The sequence below is a fragment of the Suncus etruscus genome, chromosome 7 (assembly GCF_024139225.1).
Source record: "Suncus etruscus isolate mSunEtr1 chromosome 7, mSunEtr1.pri.cur, whole genome shotgun sequence".
NCBI lineage: Eukaryota > Metazoa > Chordata > Mammalia > Eulipotyphla > Soricidae > Suncus > Suncus etruscus.
In genome coordinates this window covers 65,258,966-65,274,763 of record NC_064854.1, presented here as the reverse complement: position 1 = coordinate 65,274,763, position 15,798 = coordinate 65,258,966, and the positions used below count along the sequence as shown (strand labels likewise).

The window sequence follows — 15,798 nt, the reverse complement described above, 5'->3', positions numbered from 1 at the left end:
TATGGAAGATGTTTGAAAAACTCAAAGAAAGCATAGATTGATCTGAACAGAACACAAAGACAGAAATCAGAAAACTCCAAACTAAAATAACAGATCTGAAAAAGACTGTAGCTCAACTGAAAACCTCAATGGATGGCCTCGCCAGCAGGGTATCAGCAGCTAAGGAGAAAATCAAAGTACTGGAAGATGTGATGCAGAAAAACTCAACACAATAGAAGAAATTGGAAAAGAGCCTTAAGACAAATGAACAGGCAATGGAAAAAGTACTCAAGGCATGTGGACAGATGAAAATAGCAGTCTTTGATAAACTCAACAGAAACAACATAAGAATCATAGTAGTCCCAGAGACCTAGGTAGGAGATCTCCAGGAAGAATCAACTGTCAAAGACATCATCAAAGAGATACTCCCGGAGTTAAAGACTACATGTAATCAAATCCTGCATGCCCGAAGAGTACCAGCTAAAAGAGACCCAAAGAAAAACACCCCAAGACACAACCTCGTTACAATGACAAATCCCACAGATAGAGATAGAATACTGAAAGCAGCAAGATCAAAAAGGGAAATTACATTCAAAGGATCATCCCTAGGACTTACAGCAGACATGTCACAAGAAACTCTCAAGACCAGAAGACAGTGGTGGGATATTGAGACAAGACTGAATGAAATGAATGCCTCACCGAGAAAACTGCACCCAGTCGACTCACGTTCAGGTTTGAAGGAAGAATACATAGCTTCATGGCTAAACAACAGCTCAGAAACTTCACAGATGATAAACCAGCCTTAAAGGAAAAACTGACATGTCTACTCCAAGACAAGAAAGACCAACAAACACAGCAAACTTATTTACAAAGATGACATTAAATCCCATGACAATCATCTCCCTCAATGTCAATGGATTAAATTCACCAATTAAAAGACACAGAGTGGCAAAATGGGTCAAAAAGATGAATCCAACCTTCTGCTGCCTACAAGAAACACATCTGAATAGTCATAACAAACATAGACTCAAAATCAAAGGCTGGAGGAAAATCATCCAAGCAAACACAACCCTCCAAAAAGCTGGGGTGGCCATATTAATATCTGATGACACCAACTTTATAATCAGAAAATTGGTAAGGGAAAAAGATGGACACTATGTACTAATCAAGGGATATGTGCAACTGGAAGAAATCAGACTATTAAACAAATATTCACCCAATCAGAGACCAGCAAATCATCTAATACAATTACTGACAAATTTGAAAGAAGAAATCAATAATAACACTATCATTGTGGGAGACCTCAACACGGCCCTATCAACATTTGATAGGTCAACCAGACTGAAACCCAACAAAAACATAATAGCCCTGGAAAGAGTAATGGAAGAAAGAGGACTAGTAGATATATATAGGACATTCCATCCCAAAAAAACCTGGATACACATTCTTCTCCAATGTACATGGGTCACTCTCCAAGATAGACTACATGCTGTCACATAAAACATACCTCCATAAAATCAAGAGAATAGAAATCTTGCAGGCTACCTTTGCTGACCAAAAGGCTCTGAAATTAGATGTGAACTACAAAGCCACACAGAAGAAAAACTTTAACAATTGGAAATTAAACACCCTGCTACTGAACAACCAGTGGGTCCGAGATGAAATCAAAAAGGAAATCAAAACTTTTCTGGAAACAAATGATAATGAAGACACAAACTGCCAGAATCTATGGGACATAGCAAAAGTGGTCCTGAGAGGAACATTTATAGCTCTACAAGCACACATCAGGAAGGAAGAAATGGCATACCTGAATAACTTAATGATGCAGCTCAAAAAATTAGAAAATGACCAACAAAAGGAACCAAAAATAGGGAGACAGAAGGAAATAATAAAGCTGAAAGCAGAACTCAATGAAGTGGAAAACCAAAAAACAATCCAAAGGATCAAAGAAAGCAGATGTTGGTTCTTTGAAAAATAAACAAGATTGATAGACCATTGGCAAAACTCACAAAGAAAGAGAGAGAGAGAAATCTGATAACCTGTATTAGAAATGAAAAGGGGGAGATCACGACAGATATTGCAGGGATCCAAAGGGTAATCAGAGACTACTTTGAAAAACTTTATGCTACTAAACATGAAAACCTAGAAGAAATGGAAAAATTCTTGGATTCTTATAACCTTCATCATTATGTAAGGAGGATGTAGTATATCTAAACACCCCCATCACTACTGAGGAAATTGAAACTAGTCAAACATCTGCCCAAAAAGCCCAGGCCCAGATGTATTTCCTAATGAATTTTTTCAAATATTTCAAGAGGAGCTACTACCAATCCTAGCCAGCCTCTTCCATGAAATTGAAAAAAAAAAAAAAACCAGGAACACTCACAAACAGCTTTTATTAAGCCAAAATCATCTTGGTACCAAAATCAAACAGAGATGCTGCCAAAAAAAAAATTACAGACCAATATCCCTGATGAATGCTGATTCAAAGATCTTCAACAAAATCCTGCAAATAGAATCCAATGCATCATCAAGAAGATTATACACTTCGACCAAGTAGGTTTCATCCCAGGAATGCAAGGATGGTTTAACATCTGTAAATCTATCAACATTATGCACAACATTAACAACAAGAAAAATAAAAATCACATGATCATATCAACAGACATAGAGAAAGCATTTGATGAGGTCCAACACGCATTCTTGATCAAAACTCTCAGCAAGATGGAAATGAAAGGAACACTCCTCAATCTACTTGAAGACATCTACCACAAGCCAATGGCAAATATTATCTTCAATGGAGAAAAACTAAAACCCTTTCCTCTAAATTCTGGCACAAGACAAGGCTGTCCACTCTCACCACTCCTCCGTAGCACTTCCATAGTACTGGAAGTTCTTGCTATAGTGATCAGGAAATAAAAAGATATCAAGAGAACCCAGATACAAAAGGAAGAAGTCAAGCTCTCATTGTTTGCAGATGACATGATACTCTACTTAGAAAACCCTAAAGACTCTACCAAAAAGCTTCTAGATACAATAGATTCATATAGCAAGGTAGCAGGCTACAAAATCAACACACAGAAATCAATGGCCTTTTTATACACCAATAATGATAGGGAAGAGATGGAAGTCAGGAAGACAATCCCATTCACAATAGTGCAACACAAACTCAAATATCTTGGAGTCAACTTGACCAAAGACATGAAGGACCTATACAAAGAAAACCATAAAGCCCTGCTCCAAGAAATAAGAGAGGACACATGGAAATGGAAAAACATACCCTGCTCATGGATTGGCAGGATTAACATCATTAAAATGGCAATACTCCCCAAAGCATTATACAGATTTAATGCGATCCCCTTCAAAGAACTGGATCAAACACTTATGAAGTTCATCTGGAACAATAAACACCCTCAAATAGTTAAAGCACTCCTAGGGAAAAGAATAATGGGAGGCATTACTTTCCCCAACTTTAAACTGTACTACAAAGCAATAGTTATCAAAACAGCATGGTACTGGAATAAAGACAGACCCTCAGATCAGTGGAATGGCTTGAGTTCTCAGACATTGTCCCCCAGACATACAATTACCCAATTTTTGAAAAAGGAGAAAGAAATTCTAAGTGGATCAGGGAAAATCTCTTCAACAAGTGGTGCTGGCAGAACTGGTTAGCCACTTGCAGAACACTGAACATAGACCCCCAGTTAACACCATGTACGAAGGTAAAATCCAAATGGATTAAAGACCTTGATATCAGACCTGATACCATAAAGTATATAGAACAACACATCAGTAAAACACTCCATGACATTGAGACTAAAGGCATCTTCAAGGAGGAAACTGCACTCTCCAAACAAGTGGAAGCAGAGATCAACAGATGGGAATACATTAAACTGAGAAGCTTCTGCACCTCAAAAGAAATAGTGCCCAGGATACAAGAGTCACCCACTGAGTGGGAGATACTATTCACCCAACACCCATCAGATAAGGGGCTAATATCCAAAATATACTGGGCACTGACAGAACTTTTATAGAAAAAAAAAAAACCATCTAATCCCATAAAAAAATGGGGAGAAGAAATGAACAGACACTTTGATAAAAAAAAAAAAAAGAAATACAAATGACCAAAAGGCACACAAAAAAAATGCTCCACGTCACTAATCATCAGGGAGATGCAAATCAAAACAACAATGAGATACCACCTCACACCACAGAGATGGGAGCTCATCACGAAGAATGAGAACAATCAGTGCTGGCGGAGATGTGGAGAGAAAGGAACTCTTATCCACTGCTGGTGGGAATGCTGTCTATTCCAACCTCTATGGAAAGCGATATGGAGTTTCCTCCAAAATCTGGAAATTGAGCTCCCATTCGACCCAGCTATTCACTCCTAGGGATATACCCTAAGAACACAAGAACACAATACAAAATACCCCTTCTTCACACTTATATTTATTGCAGCACTGTTCACAAAAGCCAGGCTCTGGAAACAACCAAGTTGCCCTTCAACAGATAAATGGCTAAAGAAACCATGGTTCATATACACAATGGAATATTATGCAGTCATCAGGAGAGATGAAGTCATGAAATTTTCCTATACATAGGTATACAAGGAATATATCATGCTGAGGGAGAGACAGAGAGACTCAGAATAGTGTCACTCATCTATGGGTTTTAAGAAAAATAAAAGTCATTTTGCAACATTCCTCAGAGACAATGACAGGAGGGCTGGAACTTCCAGCTCACTTCATGAAGGTCACCACAAAGAGTGTGAGTACAGTCATAGAAATATCTACATAGAGAACTACCATAATCATGTGAATAATGAGGGAACTGGAAAGCCTGTCTGGAGTACAGGTGGGGGTGTGGTGGGATGGAGGGAGATTTGGGACATTGGTGGTGGGAATGTTGCACTGGTGAAGGGTGTGTTCTTTACATGACTGAAACCTAATCACAATCATTTATGTAATTAAGATGTTTAAATAAAGAAAAAAATAATACAACTGCAATCATGTTTGTAATCACAGTGTTTAAAGAAAGATAATTTAAAAAAATAAATAAAAGGAAAGAAATGGTCACCGCATTATTAGATATGGATTATGTAATGTTCCCAAGACCCTAATCTGCAATATTGTCAAACTAGAGCTTTAAGTGAAAACATAATGTAGCTTATGACTAAATTTATTCATATCAAAATGTTCCTAGAGGAGAATAAATTATTTATATTCTTTTCTTTTTATTTAAATATATTCTACAGAGATAATAAATCAAAATTATTTTATATCAATTATAAAATATATACAAGCAATGCACTTGAGAAGGTTATAAATCATCAACTGAATGTATTATCCATCGTCTGTACTCACCATCTCGGGCAGGTGGAATTGTGGGAGGAGGAGGTGGTGTAGGTGCTTCTGTAGGGGCTTCTGTTGGTTTTACAGCTACAAATTTAAAGTAATATTTAGAAAATTATAATATGCATATTTTACCACAAAACATAAATTTTATGAGTAATTTAAATCTTTTATAATAAATCAAAATCTCTTGGCACTGACAAAATAAGAATTCTGTTTTGTCCATATCTGATGCTTTTAGTATTAGCCCTACACTGATTACAGTCACAGAATGAATTGTCAAGGTTCAATTGTAAGTCCTCCTACATAGGACCTAATAAGTAAAAGCCACTAAGATGGATCAATATTCACCTTTCTAATGTCACTAAAGACATCCCCCTTTCAAATTTCCCTTAAAAATGCCAATTCTTGCAGGTACACACTAGTGTACTCCAGAGAAAGGCCCTTAGCCACATGGGTCACCCCATCAAGAGCCTAACATTATTAGATCACTGCTACTGCATTAAAAGAGAAGTACCTACAGAAATCCCGGAAGTCTCCCACATCTAGAACATGCTTTTCTGAATCCTTACAGAGACTTTCCAGATCACTCCAAACTTACTAGTATGTTCTCTGACAAGGACACCAGGTCCCTCAAGATTAGGTGTCTGTACAAAAACAGTAATGCCATAATCATTGTCTGGTGAAAGACCAGTGAAGCAGTGACTGGTTTCTGATCCACGCACTGTGATCTCTTGTCCTCTTGTTCCTGATTTTGACAACAATAAAAATATAGCATTGTCATTGTCAATTACATGTAAACATACTTATTTACATCATTTTGCAAACAAAATAGCATCTCCCTTATTAAAGCTTAAAACTATGTTATTTTAATTTTCAAATATATATTATTAATTTTTAATACATACCATCTGCAGGGTTCAGTTTTAGTCTGTAGGAGGTAGCTGCCCGGTGGGGTGACCATCGAACACAGAATGTATCCCATCCCACCTGGTAAGTTTTCAGATCTGTCACATTTAAATATACTACAAAACAGAGGGAAAAATAGATGTACCTTATAAATAAAATTGTTTTAAATATTTTCAATTAGGTCACTATTTTAAAACTTGCACTGTGGTTGAAAAAAATTAATTCTGAAATTACATATTTAACTACATAAAACAAAACTTAAAAAGACAGCCAAAACAAGCCTGTCTTTTTCACACTAATGCTCAAAGGAAGGAAATTCCACATAGTCCCTTCAATACTGTGATGTCATGAAGAAAAGATATCTCGTGAAGAATAAGAAATTTTTATAAAAGATTATTTGCTAAGTCCTTACCTAAATGTTAATCACTTGGAGTTTACAAAATGTAGCTTTGGACCTTATCAGTGGTCACATTAATTTCTGTGAAAACTTTATTTTTTTCAGGTATTTCAATGTTTTTTAACCTTATTTATTTATTTATTTATTTGTTTATTTATTTTGGTTTTTGAGTCACACCCGGCAGCGCTCAGGGGTTACTCCTGGCTCTACATTCAGAAATCATTCCTGGCAGGCTCAGGGGACCATATGGGATGCCGGGATTCGAACCACAGAGCTTCTGTATGCAAGGCAAACGCCTTACCTCCATGCTATTTCTCCGGCCCCTTAACCCTCTTCTTTAATTTAAACACCACGGTTACAGAGTTGTTCGTAACACAGATACGATTTCGTTTTGTTTTGTTTTCACAGAAAAAGTTGTTTATAATCACATTACAGGGATACAACAACTTTTACCAGTGCACATTTACTATCACCAATATCCCCAGTTTCCCACTTACTCTCTCCCCTTCCTGTCACTAGAACATACATTTTTTTCTTCTCTCTCTTTCTCTCTTACCTTTTGTTCCTTTTAGACTCTGGTTTTCAGTACACTGCACATTGCCCACCACCAATGTTCCCAGTTTCCTTCCCACTCACCCTTCCCCGCCTGCCTCTCTCTGGGCAGCCATTTTACTTCTCTCTTTCTCTCTCTCTTTCCTTTTTTGAATACTGTGGTTTTATACAGTATTGCTAATTATGGGGTATAATATGTATCATTTTATCTCCTTTAAGCATCCAGTTCTTGTCCAGAGTGATTAGTTCCAACCATCACTGTCACCATAAAAACTTTTATTAAATCAATGCATTTAAATCACATATACTTTGATATCAAATGTTGGAAATATTAAAAAGCTTCCCAACTTACAGTTCATGCATAAAATGTTAATTTCTATAATTTATATTCTTCAAGACTCAAAGTGACTTTACATGAAATAAAAATATCTTAACTTACACATTTTGTGGTCAATTCCTTTTGTATTATCTAGCTAGCTACAAAAAGGTTACCTTAATGCTGATAAAGGTGATAATGCTGATAAAGTTACCTTAATGCTGATAAAGGTGCAAATGCTAAGAAACTAAAATGAAAACAGGTTGACCTGATCATTTGTAGTACAACTGTGAAAACAGAAGAGACTCACATGTAGTGCCTTGATCCATCAGGGGGATACTAAGTCCAGAATCATACTGAGCATAAACATTCACATCATAGGTAGTACTGGGGTTTAGGTTATGTAATGTGTATGATGTTACTTCTCCAACAAATACTTCCATGGGATCAGTGGAACCTTTCATAGAAATCACAAAAAAATAGAGATTTGCCATCTGTGATATCAAAATTTTTTTAAAAAACAATACAAATGAAAATATGGGCATAAGCATAAACTCCATAAGCCCTTATTCTATTTGCTCACAGTACTCATGCTTTATTGTTATAATCAGGTGAATGTGAAACTTTCAGCAGAAATTGAATTATTTATCATCAAGCATAGTATAATACCTAAAATATATTAGGCTTACAATCAATCTTCCTTTAATAAATCAATGATACAATCAATTATCCTAGGTTCTCAAGCTTCCTCTCCAAGTGCCCTTAAACAGCATAGTTGATGAAATTTGAAGCTGAAGAGAACTACATTTATCTTAGACCTCTTTCCACCATTTACTGAAAGTTGTGATGAACACCTCCTCCTTGACTCTCTCCATTTATTAAACAAGCTCACCTTTTCTTATTTTTGTCTTCTCTTATTGATATTTTTTCTAATCTAGTTGCATGGAAAATGCCCTAGCATATATCAATGGGAAGAGGTTGTGGGTATTTTGAGGGGTGTGGGTTGCATACTACTAAACTAAAGGACATAAAACAATGATAACAATACTGTAATAACTTAATTAATGTAAACTCTATTTAGGTGAAAGTGTCAATGGGAAATTAAAATAGTGCCTGTCATAAATAAACTAATGTAATATACCTCAAGTTGGTAAGATATATTGATGAGTAAATTACATATTTTGTTGATTAAATTTATTACTTCACCTCATAATAAATGTAATCTAAATACATTAATATATAAACATTTAATCTGTGCAATTTTATGAACCAGGTAAAAGTTTTTAGTGGTACAGACTAACAAATATTGTATATATTCATTGAAATAAGAATATTTATGCTGTTGGTTTGAAATACTATTTCCAAAAAAAGCACTTCAACTTATATATACCTCTGGTTAAACTGAACTAATTGTAGGAAACATGGTAAAGAACTCTTGTCTAAAAATAAAATAACTCCTCAATAAATTTCTATAATAATAATAATAATAATAATAAAAAACTTCCTTACCCACAGGCTTATATACAATTTTATATCCAAGAACTGGAGATGGTGAAGCATCCCATGATACCCGAAACCTTGTATACCATTCATCAGAAATGTGTATGTTCTGAGGAGGAAGTAGTCCCACTATAAACAAATATTGGCATTTATTACTGACTGTTTATTGTCACATAAGTAAAGCATGAAACTTATGGGTACAATCTATGAGTATTGAAAGTACAATCCCCCCAAAAATTGTTTAACAATGCTCCATAACATCCTTGTCTAGAAAACAGTTTAAAGGCTTGGAAATGTTCAATAGCAAGCTTAGCAGCTTTTCCAATTAACTCAAATTAAAGTACAAATAGATAAAGTGAAGAACTGGTATATTTTTATATTGTATGATAAACAGTAAAAGATTTCATACCATTCTTACAATACTATAGACTTCAGATTGTTATAACCAGAAAGCAATTTAAAGACTAACTAGTCCACCTGCCTAATCACAAAACTAAGATATGAACTGCTTGGCAACAGAGTTAGCAAGAGACTAAAGTGAGGCTTTTTCTCCAGTATTATTCTGTATTTCACCTACATAACCAACTCCTTCAGCTCCACACCTTAAAAAATCAATATTAAGAAGTAGCATGTTAAGTAACCACTGAATTACATATAACATCACATAGGTATGTGATTTGATGTAAAATCCTTTTCTCCTACTCCTTTAACAAAAGTCAACATTAATGCAGTATTAATATATAATATGTGAAATGTATTTGGTAAAGAAAAATATATAGATATTGAAAATTATGGCACTTACCAGTCTTCCCATTTCCTGTAAGGTGACCACCATCTCCATCTTCATAAACAGCAATAACAGTAATTTTATATGGAGTATCAGACTGAAGGGGATGCAGTATTACATTATTTCTTCTGCCTGGTACTGTGGTCTGCAGAAGTAGAAGTAAGTATATATTTATTAGTAGTTAGTAGATTTCCAAAAACCAAAAGGCAATATTATTTTTGTACATTTCCACAAACATTAATGATCTCTTCAAAATTTTTTTCACTAAAACCTATAGTCTACATTATTTCTGTGAACTATGTAAAAATGGCTTGAGTATCATACAGATCTGAGCTCAAAAATCAGATTAGTTAGAGGGACTGGAGCTGTGACGCAAGAGGTAAGATATCTGCCTGGCACGCATTACCCTAGGATGGACCGCGGTTCTATCCCCCAGCATCCCATATGGTTCCCCAATCTTGGAGCAATTTCTGAGTGTATAGCCAGGATCAACCCCTGAGCATCAACAAATGTGGCCAAAAAACAAATATACATATAATATATATTAATATATTATATATATTAATGTATTAATATATATTATATAATATAATATATATAAATATATATTTAGTTTTTTAGTTAGAACCTCTGGAGGAAATTAAAGAGATGAAACTGTGGCACAATTACTGAGAATTTAAATGTTTAATAAACTTTTTTCTTCATATCACGCTGACATAGATTCCACTTTTATGTAGTTTTTCAGCAAATATTTATCATATAATATATAAACATATCATATATATCAACAAACATGCGTACTCTGGCCAAGCATAGATAACATTAATATATGGGTGAACAAAAATGAACCCAGTTTTTGCCCTCAAAGAAATAAGTTGAACATGATATTTATTTTCCTTATGTATTGAGAAATTCATTCCAACAAGAGAAAAAAGCATACATCAATGATCAAGTACAAATCAAATTAAGAATTCGTGACAGCTGTTATATGCAAGTTATAAAATTTGCATATACATGAACAAATATGGAGAGTATTATGCTGAGAAAATGAGTTAGAGGGAGAGGGATAATCATAAAATGATTGCATTCATTTGTGAGATATAAAATATTTGTCTGCCAATAATATCCAGAGACAATATCTAGAGATGAGGGCCAGGAGGACCAACCAGTTCATGATAGAAAGCCAGACAAATAGTTGGGGAGTGTGGTTAGGATAATGACATTTGGAAAAGATCACTTTGGATAAGAATTGGGTGCTTATTCCTTAAAAAAGAAAAAAAAAAGAAGATGGGAGGCATCACTTTCCCCAACTTTAATGGTATTACAATGAAATAGTAATTAAAACAGCATGATATTGGAATAAAGACAAGCCCTTAGATGATTGGAAGAGACTTGAGTATTCATAGCATATTCCCCAGACATACAATCAATTAATTTTTGTTAAAAAGGCAAAAACTGCAAAACGGAGCATGAAAAGCCTCAACTACAAGTGGTGTTGAACCAACTAGTCAGCCACATGCAAAAAACTGAATTCTGATCTCCATCTAACACTGTGCAGAAAGTCCAAATCAAAATGGATTACAGACCTTGATATCAAAATTGAAACTATATGATAAATAGAAGAAAACATATAGAAGCAAACACTCCATGACATTGAGACTAAAGGCATCTTCAAGGAAGAAACATCACTGTCCAAACAAGTGGAAGCAGAGATAGACAATTGGGACTACATTAAACTGAGAAACATCTGCACCTCAAAGGAAACAGTTACTAGGACACAAAGGCCACCTACAAAATGTGAGAAACTATGCACCCAATACCTATTACATAAGGGGATACTAGGTGTATATATATATATATGTATATATATATATATATATATATATATATATACACACACATATATATACAAGGTACTGAAAAGAACTTAACAAGAAAAATTCTAACCCCATCAAAAAATGGGGAGAAGACATTTCCTCAAAGAAGAAATACAGATGGCCAAAAGGCACATGAAAGAATGATCCACATCACAAATCTTAGGAATAATAAAATAATGAAATTTGCCTAAGGACATGGACATAGAGAATATTATGCTCAGTGAAATAAGTCAGAGGGAGAGAGATAGACACAGAATAGTATCATTCATCTGTGGTATTTAAGAAAAATAAAAACAGTATGGTAATAATACCCAGAGACAATAGAGATGAGGGCCAGAAGGACCAACTCATAATATGAAGCTTACTACAAAGAGTGGTAGGACAATTAGAGAAATAACTATACTAACAACTACCATGACAATGATAGAGAGTGAGAAATTGAATGCCTGTTTCTAAGAAAGGCCTGGTTGGGGAAGGAGGGAAACAGATGACATTGTTGGTGGGAAGGCTCCATTGAAGAAGGGCATTGTACATTTTATGACTGAAACTCACTCATAAATAACTTTGTAGCTGTGAAAAGAACTACATTATAAACACCTTACAGACACAGTGTTTAAAGTAATTAAAAATCACAGTGAAAGAAACTGTCTTTTAAAACAAAAATATGTCCTCTTAGAGTAAAAAATATATATTCATACACCAAATATCTGAAAAAAATGATCTCTCAAGATATGGGAAGAAAAGCTTAATAGACACTTTTCCAAAGACATGCAGAAGGCCAACAGGCATATGAAGAAACTATTTAGGTATGCATAGTTGCAACTCAGTTGACTTGATCATCAGTCTTGCAAGTACATGGTCATGAATTCACATTACCAGTATTTTACCATTCCCAGTGAAATTCTAGCAGCTCTACTATGTGAGTATGGTATCACTGTTGTATGCGATTCCCCAGTGCCACAGAGATTTCCAGTTTCTTCATAGCCAATTTGTACATGTGCACAAGAAAAAGGGATGTGACCCTCAACAAGCAGAGCAACTAAAAAGATGTGTGAATAGCACAGTCAGGAAGTGTGTCAATTATATGTGTGCTAATCATAGCAATCCCCAGTGAGTACCACACCCATAACATTAAAACTCCTAAAAATACTATAACTGAGTGCACAATTGCCACAAATAATATGCAGCTTGTGAAGAACACAACTATAAATTGTGCAAGTATCAGGAGGACTAGAAATGGGAGAAAAAGTCAATAGATAATTGAAGTGAGAGGTTTTGGCAGATTGGGAGTGGTAAGATCAGGTAATGGTGTCCACCAAGACCATAAATGTAACTGCCATTGTAAATTAGAATCAATTTAAAAAAATTAAAAGTATTAATTTTCACAAAATCAGAGGAATACAAATAAACACAACTTTGATAATCACCTCACATCTATGAGAATAGCCTATATTAGTAATGGCAAGACAGTACACTAAAAGATATTCTTGTACATTGTAATGAGACTATAAAATCATCCAGGCTGTATGGAAAAGTTTGAATATTTCTCCAAATATACCATATAATCCAGCTATCCCATACCTAGGTATTTACCTAAAGAACACAGAACCAGAATTCAAAAAGGTCTATGCAATATTTTCACTGCAGTTCTATTTATAGTAGTTAAGATATGAAAAAAAACAAATGACCATGATAAATGGATAAAATATTTGTGATGAATAATCTATTCTCAAAAGAGATGTATACCAAGCAGAGAAAATTTATGAGTATACTCACCGTACAGCTGAAAATGTCAATCTTGGAAAAAGAGCAAGCTAAGTTTCCACCTTGCCACACCAATTACACCCACCATCTACAACAGCTACTTCAGCAATGGTCCTGCTTCACCACTCATGTATGGCTCTCTAATGGAACACCAGTCTAAGAAAACTCCATGTATGCCAGTATTGGAGTTGTTATTATTCAGAACTCTTTGGAGTGAGTGCAGGGACCTCTTTTCAGCCTTCCTGTACTTCCAGAAACCCTAGCAGTCAAAAGCATGCCCCAAAAAGCCACAGTATCAGCAATAGTACTTGGGGTTCTTGAACCAAGCAGCAGTGACAGCTCCAATATTTTAAAACTGTAATACAAAATATACTATAGGGAATATAATGTGCAAAAATATAGCAGTAGAATACTACACAGTGTTGAGAAGATGATTTCTTATTTTTGCAGCAATGTGCATGTTGCAGTATCATGATAAATAAAACAAGTTAGAAGAAAGATAAAAAAAATGCCAGGCAATCTTAGGCAAATGATAGATACAGAGAAGTTACACAAAGTAACAGACAGATTCAAACAAAGGCAAATCCTTGGACTTATATAATAGAGGTTACAATGAAAGGAGGTAAACACACAAGGGGATAAGAGATCCAATAGTCTGATGGAAACATTGCTGATATGCAAGTAATGGGTACTGTGTAGAAACATGAATTTTGAAGAGATATGAAACTGTACCCCTAAAGTATACATGATTTATATTACATGATGTATATTAGCATTTACTCAAGTTTTATAAAAACAGATTGTCTGATATTAACTAGGCAAAAGATATGGAAAAAATAGAAAACATTCAACTACTCCATGAAAAGGAAGTGAATCACTTGTATCTCTCAATCTCTCCTTCAACCCCCACCTCTTTTGCCAACAATATGAATCACCTTTTCTCTTGATTCCCAGAGTAAAGTCCCTGATTTCAAACATTGAGTTGAAGGACAGAGTTCTGTTTTCAATATTATCATAAAATACAGGGAAATTTTCATTACTTGTCCATGGCAAGACTAAACATATACTAAGACAGGAACTTCTTTGATTGACAAACTAAATGCAGAACCCTCTATCTCATTTTAATTAAAAATTCTAAATAGTAGTCACATATTTTCTTATTGATAAAAATGGGGGCTTGAATTAAAATTTTAAATATAAAGTTCAAGTAGGTAAAATATTTTATAATGTGTATTAATGGAAGGAGAATGATTAAAAATTATTACAAAGCATAACTCCAGGTGCTTTAAAACCAACATTGTATGTACTTTACTACTAAACTCTGACATCAATTAACTAATAAACTTCAAGGAAGTGATTTATATACCTAGCAAATATCTACACATAGAGGAAGCTGCAAGAAGCATGAATCTGTTTCTAGATAGAAAATATATGACCATCAAAAGTTTCAAGTTCAAATATGAATCAGTACATTCCAAAATTAAACATACTGAATATGTTTAAATTTACATAAATATATGTCAATTGTGTATATATTTGTATGTATATGTATATCAGTTAGGACTTGGGTATTTAAGAAATTTCTTGTATAGAATGATGGTATTTTTAATAGTAGGTTTCAGTAGTCACTCATTTGAACATTCATTTAGACAGCTCATAATAATAACTATTGGTCAGAGAAGCTAGTCAAGAACTTACCTTGCCACTAACCAACCTGTTTTCAGTTACTAGAACCATACATGATCCCTTGAGAATTGTCAGAAGTGATCACTGACACAGAGCCAGCAGTAAACCATGAGTACCACTAGCTATGGCCCTATAACAAATCTTATTAAGAGTTAAAACAGAATTTAATCTATTTTGAAAATATAAATGAGTCCAAAGACATTAATATCCTGTAATATGGCCACACTGAGCACATTCAGTGATCCCAATATCATGTTTGAAGGAATCACCAAAAACTGGATGGGGATATGATTCAGTAGTAGAACACCTGCCATGCATGTATATGGGCATGGGTTTAATTCTTTCCATGTGGAGAAGAAGAAGCTGTCAAGCAGAAGTCAGCTTTTGTGCAAAATTCTAATTACAGCATATTCCCAAATAACAAAGTTTCATTTAACTATCCAATCAAGAAAAGGCCATGAAATGTTTAAATAAATATATATCATACATACATATTCATCAATTGGATCGCCAACAGTGGGTGAATAAATGATCCGATATTGCTGAACAGGGCCATCAGCATGATCCCAAGTTACAGACAGGCTGTTGGTTGTCTCCCCGAAGACTCTAAGGTTTCTTGGTCCACTTCGTGGTACTAAATAAATAAAATATAATAATGTTAGTTGTTTTCCTCTGAG

General features: G+C 34.7%; 1 protein-coding gene across 1 annotated transcript in view; it reads right to left on the bottom strand.

The window, feature by feature from the left end:
• The window catches only part of COL12A1 (collagen type XII alpha 1 chain), a 164,935-nt gene that overhangs the window by 44,153 nt on the left and 104,984 nt on the right, over window positions 1-15,798 (bottom strand). The window contains exons 36-42 of the mRNA XM_049776732.1: window positions 15,613-15,755; window positions 9,810-9,939; window positions 9,017-9,136; window positions 7,818-7,964; window positions 6,242-6,358; window positions 5,935-6,081; window positions 5,346-5,420 (exon numbers count right to left, since the gene is read on the bottom strand). Of these exons, the coding sequence (XP_049632689.1) occupies window positions 5,346-5,420; window positions 5,935-6,081; window positions 6,242-6,358; window positions 7,818-7,964; window positions 9,017-9,136; window positions 9,810-9,939; window positions 15,613-15,755 (879 nt within the window). The remainder of the gene's footprint in view (window positions 1-5,345; window positions 5,421-5,934; window positions 6,082-6,241; window positions 6,359-7,817; window positions 7,965-9,016; window positions 9,137-9,809; window positions 9,940-15,612; window positions 15,756-15,798) is intronic.